Source organism: Cyprinodon tularosa, unplaced genomic scaffold (assembly GCF_016077235.1).
Source record: "Cyprinodon tularosa strain WSP-4 unplaced genomic scaffold, ASM1607723v1 ctg1252, whole genome shotgun sequence".
Taxonomy (NCBI): Eukaryota; Metazoa; Chordata; class Actinopteri; order Cyprinodontiformes; family Cyprinodontidae; genus Cyprinodon; species Cyprinodon tularosa.
In genome coordinates, this window is record NW_024038062.1 from 38678 (window position 1) to 55485 (window position 16808).

Consider the following 16808-nt stretch of genomic DNA (forward strand, 5'->3'; position numbering starts at 1 on the left):
TGGTCCATCAGGATCCAACCCAGGTCCATTAGAGGTCCAACCCTGGTCCATTAGAGGTCCGTTAGGAGTCTGACCAGGGTACATTAGGGTCGATTAGGGTTCCACAAGGGTCGGCTAGTGCCCCAACTAGCTGCTGACAGGTCTGTGATGCACCAAGAGTGGGAGGACGGGTCAGGAGCTGAACCCAGCACAGATCAGAACCAAACGCCATCAGAACTGACTTTCCAGCTGGAAATTTCGCAGCCAAATTCTCCCCTGGTTCTGTATCGGTTCTGATGATCCGTCCACTGCTCCCAGTCTAGTTTGAACAGGATCAGTGCTGACAAATTGGTTCTGGATATATGCCTCTTTTAGACTCGCTGCTTTGTCCCAGAAAATCTGGAGCTATTCCTTTGTTCCATGGTTCTGGACCAGAAGGTTCTGGACCAGAAGGTTCTGGATGATAGGGTTCTTGATTCAGATCCAGTCTCTCTTTCAGGGCATCTACTTAGCAGAACCAATCCAATAACATGTCCTCCGGTCCTGCTGCTGATCCGTAGTATTTACTGGTTCTGTTAAGTCCAACCGGTTCTGGTACCGTTGGGATCTGAGAGCAGGTTTCCAGTGTGTGAAGGTGTTGAGGAAACGTTCCCACGCTGCTGCCTCTGCAGACAGATGCATACTGATCCGGTTCTCAGGAGGTATCGACCCGTTTAATCCGGGCCGGCGTTCCATATTCCCGTTACGCTGCTCCTGCTGGACCCCCAGCTGCTCCACTCATTCATCTCATCAGGGTTAAATCCTCCTGCTGATGGACCATAACTGAGCCAGCGTCTCACAGCTTAACTGGGAACCACAGCTGGCTGCGGTCCGGACCAGAACCAGACCCGGTCCGATGGATCTCTGCCTCTCCTGTGTGTATGAGTCTGTGTGTTTGTGTTTTGCAGGAAATCCCTCGCAGCACTCTGGACTCGTTCATGCAGCCGTTCCAGAGCACACTGTGGCTGTTAGTCGGTCTGTCGGTCCATGTGGTGGCAGTGATGCTTTACCTATTGGACCGGTTCAGGTACGCAGACCACCTACCGCCGCCATCAGTACCGCCACCCCGGTACCGCTGCCAGCACACCAGTCCTCATTCAGAACCTCTGCAAACATCTGCAGACAAAACATTTAATCCAGGGGTCCAAATAGCTGCAAAGTGCTCCTTTAGTGTCTCTCCTCTTCCTCATCTTATCTCCTCTTCCTCATCTTATCTCCTCTTCCTCATCTTCTCTCCTCTTCCTCATCTTCTCTCCTCTTCCTCATCTTCTCTCCTCTTCCTCATCTTCTCTCCTCCTCTTCCTCATCTCTCCTCTTCCCCATCTCTCCTCTTCCTCATCTTATCTCCTCTTCCTCATCTTCTCTCCTCTTCCTCATCTTATCTCCTCTTCCTCATCTTCTCTCCTCTTCCTCATCTCTCCTCTTCCTCATCTTATCTCTTCTTCCTCATCTCTCCTCTTCCTCATCTTCTCTCCTCTTCCTCATCTTCTCTCCTCCTCTTCCTCATCTCTCCTCTTCCCCATCTCTCCTCTTCCTCATCTTCTCTCCTCTTCCTCATCTTCTCTCCTCTTCCTCATCCTCTCTCCTCTTCCTCCTCTTCTCTCCTCTTCCTCATCTTCTCTCCTCTTCCTCATCTTATCTGTTGCTAAATGTTTATGAGCTGCTGCTCCCTCCCAGTTTATGCCCAGAGCGATAATCTGGTCTCAGAATCCTTCTTGAGATTCTCCAACTTTTTAACAGTTTTTGATGCTAAAAAAGTCAAAAACAAATGTTATATAAACTGTGATATTTAGGAGTTGATCCCTGACAGGCCCCCAACCTGGATATTATAAAGAAGGATTAGTGTTATGCAGATTAATAAACCAGTAATAATATGTTTTAGTCTAATAAACACTATAAGCATAAAATGATTTATCCAGACATTAAACTAATGATCCTTGTAAAGTATAGAGATATGTGGTTGATCAGGTCTGATTTATTGATTGATTATTGACAGTAGCTGAAAAAAGGCATAAAGAGATTAAAATCTGCAAAGACTGTGGAGATGACGTCCCATCTGTACTGGGAGCCCACCATCAGAACCAGTGTCTGGTGATGCTGTAATCTGATTGGCTCTGATGCTGTAATCTGATTGGCTCTGATGCTGTAATCTGATTGGCTGGGATCTAACAGCCCTCTGAACCAGTCTCAGTGCGTCCCCTGGTCCCAATAAAAGCCAGACCTGATTGGTCCAGACCCAGTGAGGCAGTGTGGCGTTGCTTTGTGTTTTCAGCCCGTTTGGAAGGTTCAAAGTTAACAGTGAAGAAGAAGAAGAAGACGCCCTCACCCTTTCCTCCGCCATGTGGTTCTCGTGGGGAGTTCTGCTGAACTCTGGGATCGGAGAAGGTACAGAGTGGTTTATTCAACCCCACACCCCCCCGCCACCCCACCCCCAGGCGGCAGCGCCTCATGCCGTCTCCGTTCCTTCCTCTGTAGGAGCTCCCAGGAGCTTCTCCGCCCGGATCCTGGGGATGGTGTGGGCCGGATTCGCCATGATCATCGTAGCATCATACACCGCCAACCTGGCAGCCTTCCTTGTGCTGGACCGGCCTGAGGAGCGCATCACTGGCATCAATGACCCCAGGGTGAGAGGCGCCGCTCAATCCGAGGCCCGCTCTGACCCAGGATCTTAAAGTAACAGCTGTTCTGCTGCTTCCAGCTGCGTAACCCATCAGATAAGTTCATCTACGCCACAGTGAAGCAGAGCTCGGTGGATATCTACTTCAGACGGCAGGTGGAGCTGAGCACCATGTACCGGCACATGGAGAAACACAACTACGAGAGTGCCGCTGAGGCCATCCAGGCCGTCCGAGACAAGTAGGCGCCATCCTCTGCTGCAGCGCCACCGTCTCCCTCCGCTGTCTGCGTCTGATGTTTGTGTTCCTCCCCCTCAGCAAGCTGCACGCCTTCATCTGGGACAGCGCCGTGCTGGAGTTCGAGGCGTCACAAAAGTGCGACCTGGTGACGACGGGGGAGCTTTTCTTCCGCTCTGGTTTTGGGATCGGCATGAGGAAAGACAGTCCTTGGAAGCAGAACGTGTCTTTGGCCATCCTCAGGTACCGAACGCCACAGCAGAGTCCCGCCCCATGTGTTAAGCCCCGCCCACCGATGCCCTGCCCCCTTTCTCTACAGCTCTCATGAGAACGGCTTCATGGAAGACCTGGATAAGACCTGGGTCCGATACCAGGAGTGTGACTCCAGGAGCAACGCGCCTGCCACCCTAACCTTCGAGAACATGGCAGGTAGGAAGCAAGCTTTGCCCTCCTCTTCCTCATCCTCCTCCCTCAGGTATAAAGGAAGCCTGGTTGTCCTCAGGTGTGTTCATGCTGGTCGCTGGCGGCATCGTGGCAGGGATCTTCCTCATCTTCATCGAGATCGCCTACAAGCGTCATAAAGACGCCCGCAGGAAGCAGATGCAGCTGGCCTTCGCTGCCGTCAATGTGTGGAGGAAGAACCTGCAGGTACGTTGGCGTCGGCTGGCGAAGCATCGGCACTCTGGGTTGCTGACCATGATGAAAATAATCTGGACTTGTTTCCTCCACATGATCAACTCCCTAAAGGTTTAGTTCAAGAATACATGTTTGTCACGTGACCTGTGTGTTGCATCGGTGTTGTCATGGTAACAGATTGTGGCTGGGTGTGTCGATCAGGTCTAGGTTGATCTTGGTTTCAGCAGGAAGAAGTGACGGATTTATCTGGAAGGTGTCACTCGCACTCAGCATCATGTGCCTCCTCCTCTACTGATCTTTCATCTTCTCCAACCGTTTCCAGCAGGACCTCAGCTGGGGGTCAGCGTGGCGGGATGAACCGGGTCAGCTGGGGGTCAGAGTGGCGGGATGAACCGGGTCAGCTGGGGGACAGCGTGGCGGGATGAACCGGGTCAGCTGGGGGTCAGTGTGGCGGGATGAACCGGGTCAGCTGGGGGTCAGCGTGGCGGGATGAACCGGGTCAGCTGGGGGACAGCGTGGCGGGATGAACCGGGTCAGCTGGGGGTCAGAGTGGCGGGATGAACCGGGTCAGCTGGGGGTCAGCGTGGCGGGATGAACCGGGTCAGCTGGGGGTCAGCGTGGCGGGATGAACCGGGTCAGCTGGGGGTCAGCGTGGCGGGATGAACCGGGTCAGCTGGGGGTCAGCGTGGCGGGATGAACCGGGTCAGCTGGGGGACAGCGTGGCGGGATGAACCGGGTCAGCTGGGGGTCAGTGTGGCGGGATGAACCGGGTCAGCTGGGGGTCAGAGTGGCGGGATGAACCAGGTCAGCTGGGGGTCAGAGTGGCGGTATGAACCGGGTCAGCTGGGGGTCAGAGTGGCGGGATGAACCGGGTCAGCTGGGGGTCAGCGTGGCGGGATGAACCGGGTCAGCTGGGGGTCAGTGTGGCGGGATGAACCGGGTCAGCTGGGGGTCAGTGTGGCGGGATGAACCGGGTCAGCTGGGGGTCAGTGTGGCGGGATGAACCGGGTCAGCTGGGGGTCAGTGTGGCGGGATGAACCGGGTCAGCTGGGGGTCAGAGTGGCGGGATGAACCGGGTCAGCTGGGGGTCAGTGTGGCGGGATGAACCGGGTCAGCTGGGGGTCAGAGTGGCGGGATGAACCGGGTCAGCTGGGGGTCAGAGTGGCGGGATGAACCGGGTCAGCTGGGGGTCAGCGTGGCGGGATGAACCGGGTTAGCTGGGGGTCAGCGTGGCGGGATGAACCGGGTCAGCTGGGGGTCAGTGTGATGGGATGAACTGGGTCAGCTGGGGGTCAGAGTGGCGGGATGAACCGGGTCAGCTGGGGGTCAGCGTGGAGGGATGAACTGGGTGAGCTGGGGGTCAGTGTGGCGGGATGAACTGGGTCAGCTGGGGGTCAGAGTGGCGGGATGAACCGGGTCAGCTGGGGTTCAGCGTGGCGGGATGAACCGGGTCAGCTGGGGGTCAGCGTGGCGGGATGAACCGGGTCAGCTGGGGTTCAGCGTGGCGGGATGAACCGGGTCAGCTGGGGGTCAGCGTGGCGGGATGAACCGGGTCAGCTGAGGGTCAGAGTGGCGGGATGAACCGGGTCAGCTGGGGGTCAGCGTGGCGGGATGAACAGGGTCAGCTGGGGTTCAGCGTGGCGGGATGAACCGGGTCAGCTGGGGGTCAGCGTGGCGGGATGAACCGGGTCAGCTGGGGGTCAGAGTGGCGGGATGAACCGGATCAGCTGGGGGTCAGCGTGGAGGGATGAACCGGGGCAGCTGGGGGTCAGCGTGGCGGGATGTGAATGTTTGGGCAGGTTTGGTCATGGTTTGGTCATGTCAGTTCGGGCCAGATCGGGTCAGGTCATGTCAGTTCGGGCCAGATCGGGTCGGGTCAGGTCAGTTCGGGCCAGATCGGGTCGGGTCATGTCGGTTCGGGCCAGATCGGGTCGGGTCATGTCGGTTCGGGCCAGATCGGGTCGGGTCATGTCGGTTCGGGCCAGATCGGGTCGGGTCATGTCGGTTCGGGCCAGATCGGGTCAGGTCATATCGGTTCGGGCCAGATCGGGTCAGTTTCGGCCACATCGGGTCGGGTCATGTCGGTTCGGGCCAGATCGGGTCAGGTCATGTCGGTTCGGGCCAGATCGGGTCGGGTCATGTCGGTTCGGGCCAGATCGGGTCGGGTCATGTCGGTTTGGGCCAGATCAGGTCAGTTTCGGCCAGATTGGTTCGGGTCCGGTAGGTTAGGGCTGGACTGGATTGCATCAGGGAGGAGCAGGTTTGGTCATGTCGGTTCGGGCCAGATCGGGTCGGGTCATGTCAGTTCGGGCCAGATCGGGTCGGGTCATGTCGGTTCGGGCCAGATGGGGTCGGGTCATGTCGGTTCGGGCCAGATCGGGTCAGGTCAGGTCAGTTCGGGCCAGATCGGGTCAGGTCATGTCGGTTTGGGCCAGATCGGGTCGGGTCATGTCGGTTCGGGCCAGATCGGGTCAGGTCATGTCGGTTTGGGCCAGATCGGGTCAGGTCAGGTCAGTTCGGGCCAGATCGGGTCAGGTCATGTCGGTTCGGGCCAGATCGGGTCGGGTCATGTCGGTTCGGGCCAGATCGGGTCGGGTCATGTCGGTTTGGGCCAGATCAGGTCAGTTTCGGCCAGATTGGTTCGGGTCCGGTAGGTTAGGGCTGGACTGGATTGCATCAGGGAGGAGCAGGTTTGGTCATGTCGGTTCGGGCCAGATCGGGTCGGGTCATGTCAGTTCGGGCCAGATCGGGTCGGGTCATGTCGGTTCGGGCCAGATGGGGTCGGGTCATGTCGGTTCGGGCCAGATCGGGTCAGGTCAGGTCAGTTCGGGCCAGATCGGGTCAGGTCATGTCGGTTTGGGCCAGATCGGGTCGGGTCATGTCGGTTCGGGCCAGATCGGGTCAGGTCATGTCGGTTTGGGCCAGATCGGGTCAGGTCAGGTCAGTTCGGGCCAGATCGGGTCAGGTCATGTCGGTTCGGGCCAGATCGGGTCGGGTCATGTCGGTTTGGGCCAGATCAGGTCAGTTTCGGCCAGATTGGTTCGGGTCCGGTAGGTTAGGGCTGGACTGGATTGCATCAGGGAGGAGCAGGTTTGGTCATGTCGGTTCGGGCCAGATCGGGTCGGGTCATGTCGGTTCGGGCCAGATCGGGTCGGGTCATGTTGGTTTGGGCCAGATCGGGTCAGGTCAGGTCAGTTCGGGCCAGATCGGGTCAGGTCATGTCGGTTCGGGCCAGATCGGGTCAGGTCATGTCGGTTCGGGCCAGATGGGGTCGGGTCATGTCGGTTCGGGCCAGATCGGGTCAGGTCAGGTCAGTTCGGGCCAGATCGGGTCAGGTCATGTCGGTTTGGGCCAGATCGGGTCGGGTCATGTCGGTTCGGGCCAGATCGGGTTGGGTCATGTCGGTTCGGGCCAGATCGGGTCAGGTCATGTCGGTTCGGGCCAGATCGGGTCAGGTCGTGTCGGTTCGGGCCAGATCGGGTCGGGTCGTGTCGGTTCGGGCCAGATCGGGTCGGGTCATGTCGGTTCGGGCCAGATCGGGTCAGGTCATGTCGGTTCGGGCCAGATCGGGTCGGGTCATGTCGGTTCGGGCCAGATCGGGTCGGGTCATGTCGGTTCGGGCCAGATCGGGTCAGGTCATGTCGGTTCGGGCCAGATCGGGTCAGGTCATGTCGGTTCGGGCCAGATCGGGTCAGGTCATGTCGGTTTGGGCCAGATCGGGTCGGGTCATGTCGGTTTGGGCCAGATCGGGTCGGGTCATGTCGGTTTGGGCCAGATCGGGTCGGGTCATGTCGGTTCGGGCCAGATCGGGTCAGGTCATGTCGGTTCGGGCCAGATCGGGTCGGGTCATGTCGGTTTGGGCCAGATCAGGTCAGTTTCGGCCAGATTGGTTCGGGTCCGGTAGGTTAGGGCTGGACTGGATTGCATCAGGGAGGAGCAGGTTTGGTCATGTCGGTTCGGGCCAGATCGGGTCGGGTCATGTCAGTTCGGGCCAGATCGGGTCGGGTCATGTCGGTTCGGGCCAGATGGGGTCGGGTCATGTCGGTTCGGGCCAGATCGGGTCAGGTCAGGTCAGTTCGGGCCAGATCGGGTCAGGTCATGTCGGTTTGGGCCAGATCGGGTCGGGTCATGTCGGTTCGGGCCAGATCGGGTCAGGTCATGTCGGTTTGGGCCAGATCGGGTCAGGTCAGGTCAGTTCGGGCCAGATCGGGTCAGGTCATGTCGGTTCGGGCCAGATCGGGTCGGGTCATGTCGGTTTGGGCCAGATCAGGTCAGTTTCGGCCAGATTGGTTCGGGTCCGGTAGGTTAGGGCTGGACTGGATTGCATCAGGGAGGAGCAGGTTTGGTCATGTCGGTTCGGGCCAGATCGGGTCGGGTCATGTCGGTTCGGGCCAGATCGGGTCGGGTCATGTTGGTTTGGGCCAGATCGGGTCAGGTCAGGTCAGTTCGGGCCAGATCGGGTCAGGTCATGTCGGTTCGGGCCAGATCGGGTCAGGTCATGTCGGTTCGGGCCAGATGGGGTCGGGTCATGTCGGTTCGGGCCAGATGGGGTCAGGTCAGGTCAGTTCGGGCCAGATCGGGTCAGGTCATGTCGGTTTGGGCCAGATCGGGTCGGGTCATGTCGGTTCGGGCCAGATCGGGTTGGGTCATGTCGGTTCGGGCCAGATCGGGTCAGGTCATGTCGGTTCGGGCCAGATCGGGTCAGGTCGTGTCGGTTCGGGCCAGATCGGGTCGGGTCGTGTCGGTTCGGGCCAGATCGGGTCGGGTCATGTCGGTTCGGGCCAGATCGGGTCAGGTCATGTCGGTTCGGGCCAGATCGGGTCGGGTCATGTCGGTTCGGGCCAGATCGGGTCGGGTCATGTCGGTTCGGGCCAGATCGGGTCAGGTCATGTCAGTTTGGGCCAGATCGGGTCGGGTCATGTCGGTTCGGGCCAGATCGGGTCGGGTCATGTCGGTTTGGGCCAGATCGGGTCGGGTCATGTCGGTTTGGGCCAGATCGGGTCGGGTCATGTCGGTTTGGGCCAGATCGGGTCGGGTCATGTCGGTTTGGGCCAGATCGGGTCAGGTCATGTCGGTTCGGGCCAGATCGGGTCGGGTCATGTCGGTTTGGGCCAGATCAGGTCAGTTTCGGCCAGATTGGTTCGGGTCCGGTAGGTTAGGGCTGGACTGGATTGCATCAGGGAGGAGCAGGTTTGGTCATGTCGGTTCGGGCCAGATCGGGTCGGGTCATGTCGGTTCGGGCCAGATCGGGTCGGGTCATGTTGGTTTGGGCCAGATCGGGTCAGGTCAGGTCAGTTCGGGCCAGATCGGGTCAGGTCATGTCGGTTCGGGCCAGATCGGGTCAGGTCATGTCGGTTCGGGCCAGATGGGGTCGGGTCATGTCGGTTCGGGCCAGATCGGGTCAGGTCATGTCGGTTCGGGCCAGATCGGGTCAGGTCATGTCGGTTTGGGCCAGATCGGGTCGGGTCATGTCGGTTTGGGCCAGATCGGGTCGGGTCATGTCGGTTTGGGCCAGATCGGGTCGGGTCATGTCGGTTCGGGCCAGATCGGGTCAGGTCATGTCGGTTCGGGCCAGATCGGGTCGGGTCATGTCGGTTTGGGCCAGATCAGGTCAGTTTCGGCCAGATTGGTTCGGGTCCGGTAGGTTAGGGCTGGACTGGATTGCATCAGGGAGGAGCAGGTTTGGTCATGTCGGTTCGGGCCAGATCGGGTCGGGTCATGTCAGTTCGGGCCAGATCGGGTCAGGTCATGTCGGTTCGGGCCAGATCGGGTCAGGTCGGTTCGGGCCAGATCGGGTCAGGTCATGCCAGATCGGGCCAGATCGGGTCAGGTCATGTCGGTTCGGGCCAGATCGGGTCAGGTCGGTTCGGGCCAGATCGGGTCAGGTCATGCCAGATCGGGTCAGGTCATGTCAGTTCGGGCCAGATCGGGTCGGGTCAGGTCAGTTCGGGCCAGATCGGGTCAGGTCATGTCGGTTCGGGCCAGATCGGGTCGGGTCATGTCGGTTCGGGCCAGATCGGGTCATGTCAGGTCAGTTCGGGCCAGATCGGGTCAGGTCATGTCAGTTCGGGCCAGATCGGGTCGGGTCATGTCGGTTCGGGCCAGATCGGGTCATGTCAGGTCAGTTCGGGCCAGATCGGGTCGGGTCATGTCGGTTCGGGCCAGATCGGGTCGGGTCATGTCGGTTCGGGCCAGATCGGGTCGGGTCAGGTCGGTTCGGGCCAGATCGGGTCAGGTCATGTCGGTTCGGGCCTGATCGGGTCGGGTCATGTCGGTTCGGGCCAGATCGGGTCAGGTCAGGTCAGTTCGGGCCAGATCGGGTCGGGTCATGTCGGTTCGGGCCAGATCGGGTCGGGTCATGTCGGTTCGGGCCAGATCGGGTCATGTCAGGTCAGTTCGGGCCAGATCGGGTCAGGTCATGTCAGTTCGGGCCAGATCGGGTCGGGTCATGTCGGTTCGGGCCAGATCGGGTCATGTCAGGTCAGTTCGGGCCAGATCGGGTCGGGTCATGTCGGTTCGGGCCAGATCGGGTCGGGTCATGTCGGTTCGGGCCAGATCGGGTCGGGTCATGTCGGTTCGGGCCAGATCGGGTCGGGTCATGTCAGTTCGGGCCAGATCGGGTCGGGTCATGTCGGTTCGGGCCAGATCGGGTCGGGTCATGTCGGTTCGGGCCAGATCGGGTCAGGTCATGTCAGTTCGGGCCAGATCGGGTCGGGTCATGTCGGTTCGGGCCAGATCGGGTCGGGTCATGTCGGTTCGGGCCAGATCGGGTCGGGTCATGTCGGTTCGGGCCAGATCGGGTCGGGTCATGTCGGTTCGGGCCAGATCGGGTCGGGTCATGTCGGTTCGGGCCAGATCGGGTCAGGTCATGTCAGTTCGGGCCAGATCGGGTCGGGTCATGTCGGTTCGGGCCAGATCGGGTCAGGTCATGTCAGTTCGGGCCAGATCGGGTCGGGTCATGTCGGTTCGGGCCAGATCGGGTCGGGTCAGGTCAGTTCGGGCCAGATCGGGTCGGGTCATGTCGGTTCGGGCCAGATCGGGTCGGGTCATGTCGGTTCGGGCCAGATCGGGTCGGGTCAGGTCAGTTCGGGCCAGATCGGGTCGGGTCATGTCGGTTCGGGCCAGATCGGGTCGGGTCATGTCGGTTCGGGCCAGATCGGGTCGGGTCATCCTAATTCCAGAACCCAGAAGGAGAAGAATTTGTTTGGGCTGCAGAAGCGGTTCTGTTGCAATAAAAGGGTCAGGTTTCTGAGCTGAACACATGGAGCCCCCCCCCCATGGACCCCCCCAGCTAAACCTGACAGGAGAACAGCATCAGTCAGACAGCATCTAGGGGGGTTAGATCGGAAAGAGCCACAGGATAACCATGGTCCACACATGGAGAACACATGGAACAGCGGAGAACCTTCCCAGCAGAACCAGGACATCCTCTGAGGTCAGAGGTCAGCCGTCCAGTCGGCTACTGAATGGACCTGATGGACCTGATGGAAGGGGTTAGTCCAGTTCCATCTGGAGCAGAACCTGCAGCCGCATGGTGGTGAGAGAGTGAGGCTGTGGGCTGTTTTAGGACCCAAACCACTGAGTCTGATGGAACCAAAGGTTAGTGACCCCAAGCTGAGGAGCATTTTCATCCAGGCTGTTCCAAGTCTTCTTTGTCTGATATTTGTCTGATGATCTGGGAGATTTCCCTGAACGGTAACAGAGGGTTTCCTGGGATTCCAGTCACAGGGCACCGGCAGGTAGAGCCATCTGCTGGATCAGGTCAGGACGTTCTCAAAGCGAATCGGTTTCTAGGTTCAAGGTTTAACCGCGGAGATCTTTCCTCGTTCTGCGAGAGGAGGAAGTTCAGGCCTCTACCTCCAAACACTCCGCCTCCTTTTATGTCCACCCTCGGCTTGAGTCCCTGGTCTGTTAGCGCTGTTAGCGCCCTCCTGCAGCCAGCCGCTCCGCTACTTTCCGTCACACACATTCAGAGTCAGTGTCGCCCCCTGCAGGCGTGAGTGTGTGCTTCAGTGTCTGCTGCCTGTTAATGTGTGTGTGCACCTATCGTATGATCTATTGTAGGATAGGAAAAGTGGTAGAGCAGAGCCCGAGCCCCAAACCTCTTTTAGGTCCATCACTTCGACCTCCGACCTCAAACGCCGTTTGGCCCCCGGGGACCCCACGGTAAGGACATGAAGACCATCTGTCCTTCTCCCAACTGTCCTCTTATGCTTTTTTTTATTTTTATGGTTTGCTGCCTGCTTCTTCTCTCTCTGACATTCCTGATCCATCTCATCAGTCACATCACCTCAGCTCTGTCCTCCCATCAGCTGCTCCTTCAGCTTCCTGCTACACGCCTGTCCTTCATCCATCCTCCATCCATCCTCCATCCATCCTTCATCCATCCTCCATCCATCCTCCATCCATCCTCCATCCATCCTCCATCCATCCATCCTCCATCCAACCTCCATCCTACCCCCAGTCAGACAGACGCCTGCAGGAAGTTCAGGTTCCAGTCTTAGTCCCACACTGATCACATCGTCCTCTTGCAAAGGAGAAGGGAAGAGGGTCAGCCTGTGTGGTCGTCAGTGTTTGTCCGTCTCGTCTGTCCTGTCCTGTCCTGTCCTCAGCCTGTCTTCTCCACTAACGGCCAGCATCTTGTCCTCTCAGGTCGGCCAGTGGACACTTGTTTGCGTCCTCTAACCCGCCTCTGTTGCAGCGTCTCTGGCTGTCTCCAGGACAGACCAGGAGTTCCTGATCTCTCCTGCTCTCTGACTCCTTCTCAGATTCAGATCTCAGAGATAATCTGAACTCTGTTCTCTGCTCCTGTCTTCTCTCTGATCTCCCCGTGTTTCTGTCTTCATGGGGGGGTCTTGGGCCGCGGGTTGGCCGGTGAGTTGTGGGAGCAGACTCGGACTCGTTTCTCACTGTGATCGTCTCTCTTTACTTCCTATATTAGTGTTTTTCTCTCTCTGGGTGGATTTAAATGGTGTCCAGACTCTATGCTGTGCTACACACACACTGCCTCCGTCCTCCTCTGCAAGCACGGCTGACACACACACACACAGGGACTCCAGGTTAGAGCGAACAGCTTCATCAGCAGTGGTAGAGAAGCAGAAACAGGCTTCCTGAGTCCCTGATGTTCAGGATCCTCCTCTGATGTCCTTCAGAGGTGGAACCAGGAAGGAGAACCGGGGTAGATTCCAGGTCCCCCTAAACATCTCCAAAATGAATCCTGCACCTGGTTGAACCCGTAGAGCAGCCGCTGCATCACAGGGTCTCCGCTCCTGCTGTTCTCATGCTTTAGATTTTTCTCTGCTCCAGTCTGATGTCTGCATGCTTCCCTCAGCAGCTGTGAGGTCTGTGGAGGAAGGGAAACTCCTGAAACATTCAGGGTTGTGAGGAAGAGGATGTCAGGGCGGCAGACGGAGCAGGAGGTGTGCAGGGACGGTGGAGAGGTGGGGCTACGTCAGGAATCAGCTCTAAGCTGCTTCTGATGGAGCGGTTGGTAGAGGAGGTCAGAATGGAGACCCTGCAGTTTCTAAGGGATGGAATCCAGACGGTAAAAAGACCTTAGAAAGTATAAACCAGAAGCTAACGCTGATGCAATGCTTCCAGCTATGAAGTTAAAATCAATCCACTGGACTTGTTTTCCAAGTTTGAAGACTTTTCGCTTCTCATCCAGGAAGATTTTTCAATAAAAAATTTGCATGAAAACATGCAAATAGAAACGGATGAACGGGTCCCCCCCCTTTGGAATGGGGGTCGTTTGGCTTCTTTGTTAGCCTGCAATGCCCCATACCTGTCTATGCCTCTGAAAGGGGGGTCATTAGAGGGAATTGATGGCCTGGCTGAATAGGGGAGGTCTTCTGTTCTCCTGTAAAGGGGTTGAAATGAGAGTGGGAAGGAATCAACTTTTTTTTGTGTTGATTTCTTCCTGCTATAGTCGTTACCCCATTACAGAGGAAAAGAGGACATCGCCTGTTCAGCCAGGCCAACTATTCCCTCTAACGACCCCCCTTTCAGAGACATAGACAGGTATGGGGCATTGCAGGCTAACAAAGAAGCCAAACGACCCCCATTCCAAAGGGGGGGGACCCGTTCATCCGTTTCTATTTGCATGTTTTCTAAACTAAAACCAGGCTTTGTTGGGCTGCTGGATAAAACCTGGAACTAAACGCTATTTCTGACATTTGGATTGAAAAATCTTCCTGGATGGAAGAGAAACGTCTTCAAACTTGGAAACAAAGTCCAGAGGATTGATTTTTAACCTTTATTGGAACAACTGACCTGGATGACTGAGGATCTTCACCAGCAGATGATAGGGAATATTTATGGCATTTTTATGCTGCAGAAAGCCATGGCTGTTAGTGAGTCACCATGACGCTTCAGAAGATGTGAGTAAGCAGCATGCTCTGAGAGGCTAATGTTAGCATGCTAGCATGCTAGCACTTTAGACCTGCAAGATCTCGATTCCAAAACGTATCAAGAGGAGCCTGGTGAATATGAGCAGATAGCAGGGAGACGAAGGGTCCAGTCCAAGGTCAAAGGGCGTCTGATCTAGGCTGTCCAGGATCAGCTGACCTTAGTCTGTGGAACATTCCCACAGCCGTGATGGGAGCTTCTGGGCCGGATGGGGCGTGGAGCAAGTCGAGAGCTCAGAGGGAGCGACCGATGATACCTCTGGTTAGGAGTCTGAGACAGACATGTTGGACAGGAGTATGTATGCGGAGCTGCCAGGATGGAGCAAAGGCTTCAAGGAGGAGATGCTGATGGCTGGAGCACCAGAGGAGATAAAGATGTTTAAAACCCTAACATCTGCTGCAGCGCCCCCCAGAGGGCGGGTCTGAAGGAACCAGCAGAACATCCAAAAGTTCCCAATCTGAGATTTCCTCAAACATGTTGAAACATTTTCAGGATGTTGAGCTAAAATGAAGGAACACTGAAGTTCCAAGAAGGAAGGAACATCAGAGATCCTGGTTCAGCTGTGTGTGCTCAGAGCCTCGTTACCTCTGAGCAAAAACACGCAAAGTGGGAGTTGAACCAGCAGCTGAGAGGCTGAGGGCTGCTGCCTTGCTCTGCTCTGCAGATGAAAGTTTAATGTTCCCTGTGGTGGAGCAGAACCTCAGACCAGATGAGATGATTGAAGATGGTGTTTAATTCATGAGCTGGAACAGCTGAGCTGTGGAGCTAAACCACAGCAGCAGACCGCCTCATTATATCTTTATCAGGTGGACACAGCGCCCCCTACTGCTACTGTAAGGTCAGGCTGCTCTTTCAGAACTCAGAGGATCTATAAAATCTGAGGATTTCAGAAGCTACAGATCTAAACCAGAGTATTTTCTCTGCTGCATAGCTTCCCTCTGATTTCCTCAGAGGAGCAGAGAGATCTGGACTCTGTTCAAACTATGAAATGAGTGGATGAACCATCGGCGGCTGGTGAGGCTATACGTTCAACACGTAAACCAAAAACCAATCAACTAAGTTATGAACAGTTTAGTTTCTGCTTCAAGTCGTTGCCCATAGGAAGACGTTACTGGATATAACCTAACGGAATATCTTCAGAACGGCTCCAAATGACACTAAACTCAGATGGGAGAGTAGAACATGATGGAATAACGTAAAATCAAGGGGCCAATGTAAAAAAAAATGAAATTCCCCTTTAAGAGCAGCTATGCAAATAAACAAACATGTAGAAAAAGTAGAATATATTCTATTATTTTCCATGTGAATCCCAGATTGTTCGTTCTTCTTTGCCTTTTCTAAACCAGTGAAATGATGCTTTACTCGTCATTAAAGATTAAATATTTATCTTCCACATCTAAAAAATATGTATCAATACATTTCGAAAATATTTTAAATTGTAATCTGGAACAAAATTATCGCTAAAACAAAATTTTTTATGTCATAATCAGAGTCATGGGGTGGGTGGGGCGGCGTCCTAGCGGCCTGTATTGGCCAGCCGCCAATGGGATGAACTCGTTTCATAGTCTGGATTAAAGATTTCCGCCTGCATTCTGATGCTTTAGCAGCAGAGGGCGACAGAAACGAGCTGTAAGAACCCAGATGAAGAGCTTTCGGATGCCTGGTTCCTTCCAGAGGAGACAGCGAGACAGAGTCCCGGTCCATCAGGAAATGTATTCTGACTTCCTGCAGTGATTTACAGATGGAAATAGAAAAATGTTAGAAAGTGATGAATTTATTAAATTAGTGTTTTAGTTTTTTAATCAAACCTCATAGATCAGAATAGATTAGAATCTACCTTTGCTGGGAAGAAGGAACTGTGACTGCTCAGTACACCTAGACCTTTTGGGGCCTGGTTCTGTCCACAGTCCCGACCCAAAAGGACGTTTGAGCTCTGTAGAACCAGGAGATGTCTGGCTGCCCCCCACTGCTGATAGCTGTTCTGGATCAGAACCAAGCCAGTGTGAGCGAGCTCAGGCAGAACCTCAGGCCGGCTCAGAGTTTAGTTAACTTCTTTTCTTCTCTCTCTCCTTGTTTTTGTCCCTCGCCTGTAGCCGTACCCGACGGACATCACCGGCCAGCTCAACCTATCGGATCCATCCGTCAGCACCGTGGTCTGAGAGGCGCCGGGTCCAAACGGGCCTCATTGCTGTTGCTGAGCCACACACACAGCTGTGTTTCCATGACTTATGGGGACCTGTCATTGACTTACATTCATTTTAAACGGCCTAACCCACCTAATAAGGACATAGGTCCCCATGATGTGACTGTAAACAGTCCCCACATCGCCGTTAAAACAAGCGCCCCCTCCCACACACACACACACACACCACCCACCCGCCTTGCTCCGCCCACAGCTTCCTGGAACCAGATGGTCTTTTATTTTGAAAGAACTTCTGATCTCTCCGGCGTTGGTTCTGGTTCTGTTGGACCTCATGCTGACCGAGCCACACATCAAACCGGATTCACAGCCAGTTTAAACTGGTTTCAAGTCTGTTTCTGCTTAGAAAACGGTGAAATGAGCTCATACATTTCTTTTAATGTGAACAAACACAACCCTGTTGTTATCAGGAAGTAACCAATCAGAAGCCCATCTGCTGGCTTTGGTTTAGTGGGCGGAGCCTCTGGAAAAGGAAGCGGTTCTTTAACTGGGAGTACTGGTTTCTTATCTGCTGGACAAGCTGCAGCTCAGCCTTCTGCTTCAGGAAAATAGTGACGCTTTCTAAAACTTTTTGTCTCGTTTTGCATCAATAAATGTCAAATAAAAACGTTTTGGATCATCGGATGGGATAATCAGATCCAGAGGATGTTACCCTGGCTTCAGTTTGGGGTTTAGACAGTTTAATGTTAAGGGTT

The 16808-nt window shown here is 55.6% G+C and overlaps 1 protein-coding gene across 7 annotated transcripts in view; it reads left to right on the forward strand.

Annotated features, from left to right (window-relative positions):
* The window catches only part of LOC119777615 (glutamate receptor ionotropic, NMDA 1-like), a 51912-nt gene extending 35550 nt beyond the window's left edge, over window positions 1-16362 (forward strand). For 2 of the 7 annotated variants that reach the window (XM_038276567.1, XM_038276570.1), the window contains 9 exons: window positions 927-1045; window positions 2291-2403; window positions 2494-2642; window positions 2717-2874; window positions 2952-3113; window positions 3190-3299; window positions 3373-3518; window positions 11571-11672; window positions 16007-16362. In XM_038276567.1, coding sequence (XP_038132495.1) covers window positions 927-1045; window positions 2291-2403; window positions 2494-2642; window positions 2717-2874; window positions 2952-3113; window positions 3190-3299; window positions 3373-3518; window positions 11571-11672; window positions 16007-16072 — 1125 coding nt within the window. In that variant the 3' untranslated portion in view covers window positions 16073-16362. Of the gene's footprint in view, window positions 1-926; window positions 1046-2290; window positions 2404-2493; window positions 2643-2716; window positions 2875-2951; window positions 3114-3189; window positions 3300-3372; window positions 3519-11570; window positions 11673-12274; window positions 12314-16006 lie in introns of those variants that run through there. The other 5 variants (XM_038276571.1, XM_038276572.1, XR_005279940.1 and 2 more) reach the window with 4 other exon arrangements.
* Window positions 16363-16808: the final 446 nt, after the last annotated feature.